We start from the raw sequence: 4,448 nt of genomic DNA, 5'->3' as shown, positions 1-4,448 counted from the left end.
GCGAGCTAGCGTCAAGAAAGATCACGTCAAAACGGGAATTTCCGCCACGAGCGGTCAAAATAAGACTATCGCGAGGCTACCGTTTCTTCTGTTTGCCTCCAAAAAAAGAAAACGGGGGGTTTATTTTGGAAACACTTCCGTTGTGTCTTGGTAACATTTGCTAACTTGACACTGATTAGCCTTATGGGTTTCCTGTGTAGTCCCGCTATCTAGAACCCTTCGACTTTAGCACCTAAAGGAGGAAGAAAGTGTGTTTGTTTACTAGCTACACCAAAAAGCTGTGGTTGTTTTCCAAGTTCTTTGCAATGCGCCCGATTTAAATAATTAGCTCTTCAGAGCGCTTGGCAGGAGCTTTAAATCGTGATCTGATCGTTTGAATCAGTTATGTTGGAAAGAGAAACTTGGAAAACATGCAGGATGCAAGTCCTCGTGGATAAAGGAGAAATCAAGTTAAAATATGTCCTATGCACTCCAACTGGTCTAGATAAACACGACATTCTAGTTAATACGGTGTTTCTTGAATATTAATTAAGCGACAATACCTGGGAGGCGGACATTTTGCCATTTGATCCATCCATCCATCCATCCATCCATCCATTTTCTTAAGTCAGTTGGAGTGTCCAATATGTCTACCTTCATGCATGTTTTGGGATTGTGGGAGGAAACCGGAGTACCCAGAAAAAAAAAAAAACACAGGCACAGGGAGGACATGCAAACTTTTTAAAACTTGATGTACTAATTTACATGTTGTTGTAAAGTGGCAGCAATTCAAAACACTAATGCACTACAAGGCCCTTTTTTTGTATGAAACACGAAAAGGTTTGAGTGACGAAATAAATCATTCAGCTTTTTGTAATTGTGTAATAAATGATTTCATTCTAGTTCATTATTTATTCCAATACATTTAGTCAAACGATGTGTATGTAAAGCGGTTTGTATTACGTATATTTTTATTTTATATTTACAATGAATTAATTAAAGAATTACTGTTTAAAAAAAACACTTTGATTCACTGTCAGACGCGGCAGGTTGTATGTAGTATTTTTCTATCATTACACCAACGTTGGGTTGTTGATCCTAAAAATAGATGTATCCTTAGTCGTACAACTATACCGATTCGTATATACATTTACAATTGTATTTTATTACTTCACAAATAATTAAGTTAAATAAATAAAAAAAAAAACACTTTAAATAGCATTACAATATTAGCTCGCCAGACACCCCATACTGGTTACTAACAATTATTGAGTTTTGGCGCCCCCATGTGCCGAACCCCATAAATTTCCACCAATTCCTACCACGCTCTGCTATCTTGAAAACTATTTTCATGTTGTTTTTTTCCTTCTTAATAGTCGATCCAGGGAGTGATTTTTCCGCATCTTGTGATCTAGATTCAGCATGGATTCAACTTTTTTGGTTGGGGGGGCGTTGCACGGGACCGCCCTGCACACTCACGCTTCCTTCTCGGACGTTTTTTTTTTCTTCTTTGCAGTGGTCCAACCCCCTATCCGGGGGAGGAGAATTGTTGATTAAACCACTTTTACTGCGCTGTCAATGTTTCAGAAGCTCTCAGACTGCCCGAGAAGCAACTTCTTGTACTCTTCTTATGGATGCATGGACGTCTCCTTCTGCCTAACTTAAAAAACCAGCAACAACAATTTGACAGTCGTTGTTAAACTTCCCTTGGCTTTCATGGGCAGACGTTGTGTTTTGATTTGGTAGTGAAACTTGAGTTCTGTCGAGATGCAACTCAGGACAGTGCTTGACGTCAATGTTGTGGATGTACAGAAGAGACGGAATCCCTCCAAACACTATGTAAGTTATAAGACAACATGACACATTTGCTTTGTTATGATGTGGCCTTTAAAAGCTCGGAAATCTCAAGAAAAACAAGATGGGAATCATGGGATGCTCTGTATTTATAGTAATTATCAGACTGCATTTGGATTTGTGAAAATAACTTGTAAAATAATCTTTATTACCACAGCTAATACATTTCCGTGCACTTAATGTAGTAAGTAATTGTTTGCAATAGGATAGACAATAGTTCTTTAACAAGACGTACATGTCAAAATCAATCCCCCAACTTCAAAGTTAAATGGTCTACACACATAAAGAGATCAAGATTTCAACTTTTGAAAATGCACAGCTGTGATTTGAAAGTCATCTCGGGTCATAAGGCATCATTCACCTCATAAAGCTTAATTGCCACTGAAAACACCAAAGATGTGCAAAAGTGCCATCTTGGCAAAATGTGGATTCCTTTGAAGAATCTAAAATCTTTTTCACGTAATGTGGCTCGCTTCAGTATTAATTTTCATTCATTTACATCCCTATGTAGGCTATGTAGTAACTGACGCATAGGCCTCCTTACCAAATGTAAGCTGGTGGTTATTAATATTTGACCAATAAACTATGAAGTATCAACATTCATTTATTGGTTCATTAAATGCTAATTCGTTTTTTGCGTCTAGTCTCAAATCGGACAGTTTTGCAGAGACTATAAGGCTCTACAGAGCATTGAAATGTCTAGTCAACAAAGCGACAATTTATATATTTGGGCAGTTGCTAAGTGTAAAGTATAAAAATAAGATGAGATTCACTGCTAACCTTGCTAGCGTATCTTCCAATATCCGCTTGTCATAATTTTATGAAGGCTCTTTTTTTGGCATTTGAAGTGTGATTGCAATAAAATATGGAACGGTATACATACTTTTAAATTTTATTTCAGGCACTTTGATGCACTTTCTTTTTTCTCCGATTTAGACTTAACCTGTAACCTATACAAATGCTGTAAAAAGTAGTTATTGAAAGTGCATTTATATTCTTTAGTTTTAGGTATACTTCTAGGACTTTTATAGAAAATCATCTAATTTGAGTGGATCGGCGTGAACAGTTTTCTTTCTATGAAGAACTTTATTTGTCTTATAAAATTGTTTGATACAACACACACAGTGACATTTGTGTAACGTCGTGATGCCTTATAAGATGCTACAAACCAATATATACAAAATATACCAATATAATACCAAACCAATATAATACAAAAAATATTTTGCAATGATGAGAACAGCAACAATATCCTCGTTACAATTAAGATACAAAATAAAAGCAGAAATTATTTTTTTTACTCCTAAAACATCTCAAGTCTTACAACAAGCTAGCATACTATGCTAAGGAACACAAAATGGCCACAGTGAGCATAACAGTGACTTGTATTTTGAATCCTTATTTTTATGCCTCTCAAAATATAACGCGTAGTCTGCTGGTTGTCTACTCTTGCCGCAAAATAATAAATGAGTGCGTCGGATCGTATGTTATGGTCTTGGTATCACTTAAGTAACAACACATGTCTCGGCGGGACCCCAAAAGTTAATTAGTCCAACAAGGAATAAATTGGATTAATTAACCTGAGAGTTGGGATCAATTGCCTCATCCATCTCCTGCTGAGTGGGGATCTCCCCAAGGCCCCTAAAAGCAGAAGGCTGAGACTGACGGTCCCTGGGGAAGTCCCCTTTAGGGAAGTCAAGGAAGAAAAAAAATTCAATCATTATCAATGAGCTAAGCAACTGAAAATGCTTATCCGGTCGGAGGGAGGAAAGAAGCAACCCTTTGTCTTTTGTCCTTCCTCGCTTGTCCGAGTGTAACTTCCTTCCAGGGACTGACAGTACCAGAGACCATGGCAACCCGTCCTTGTTTACGACTCTTAGTGTAATCCCATGGCAAGTTCGAACCTCCAAAATGGAAGAAAATTGCTTTTTTGCTCATTTTTTAAGCTCGGTTCAATGAAAGGCTCCAAGCGTTTAGTCCCTGTTTGTTTAGTGTACACCGTGAGGAAGAAGTCAAGCTAACTGCAACATCAAGTGTTCATGCTATGCTTGAGGGTAACATGATAGAAGGCCTACTTCAAAATAAACCTCAGCAAAAAAAAAAGGACAACAATGCCTTGGAACACTTTTATTTTGAAGTAGATTTTATGAAAGCAGATTTGTGTTTAATCCAACTAAGACGTTTGCAAGCATCTGCTTTTACTTTGGAAAATGATGACCGAACCAGTGACTGAATCAGTGTCAAAAAGTTTGGTGACGTGACATTGCTTGAGTATTGTTTTTCCACTCAACAATTCTAAACAAAAACTAATAAAGCGAAAAAAACGGTTTCGCAACATAATTTAGTATCTTTGTGCAGTATTTTGGCCATTTTGGGGTCATTTTATCCAAGATGACACCCTCCTGATCGTGTCATAACTAAATGGTCTTGAACGACATGTTGGGTGAAATTTCAGCTCCCTAGTGTCTTCTTTCAATGCTTTCCCTTTGATGCTTTCCCTTTGATGTGAAGTGCCATTGATGTAAAGATCAAATGAATGGACAAAATACCCCACAAAAGTTAAAAAGACAATGTGTAAAATAAACTGTCATTAAAGGGACAGTGTGTAAGATTTA

The 4,448-nt window shown here is 37.3% G+C and overlaps 1 protein-coding gene across 3 annotated transcripts in view; it reads left to right on the top strand.

The window, feature by feature from the left end:
• The window catches only part of LOC148419889 (SH3 and PX domain-containing protein 2A-like), an 89,883-nt gene that overhangs the window by 21,388 nt on the left and 64,047 nt on the right, over positions 1 to 4,448 (top strand). For 2 of the 3 annotated variants that reach the window (XM_088420778.1, XM_088420777.1), the window contains exon 1: positions 1,571 to 1,818. The exons of the other annotated variant lie outside the window; for it this stretch is intronic. In XM_088420778.1, the coding sequence (XP_088276904.1) occupies positions 1,747 to 1,818 (72 nt within the window). In that variant the 5' untranslated portion in view covers positions 1,571 to 1,746. Of the gene's footprint in view, positions 1 to 1,570; positions 1,819 to 4,448 lie in introns of those variants that run through there. 3 annotated transcript variants of the gene reach the window in all.

This window comes from Hippichthys cyanospilos, chromosome 8 (genome assembly GCF_059441005.1).
Source record: "Hippichthys cyanospilos isolate Australia breed blue-spotted pipefish chromosome 8, RoL_Hcya_1.0, whole genome shotgun sequence".
NCBI classification, from domain to species: domain Eukaryota; kingdom Metazoa; phylum Chordata; class Actinopteri; order Syngnathiformes; family Syngnathidae; genus Hippichthys; species Hippichthys cyanospilos.
This window is presented reverse-complemented; position numbering and strand designations above follow the sequence as displayed.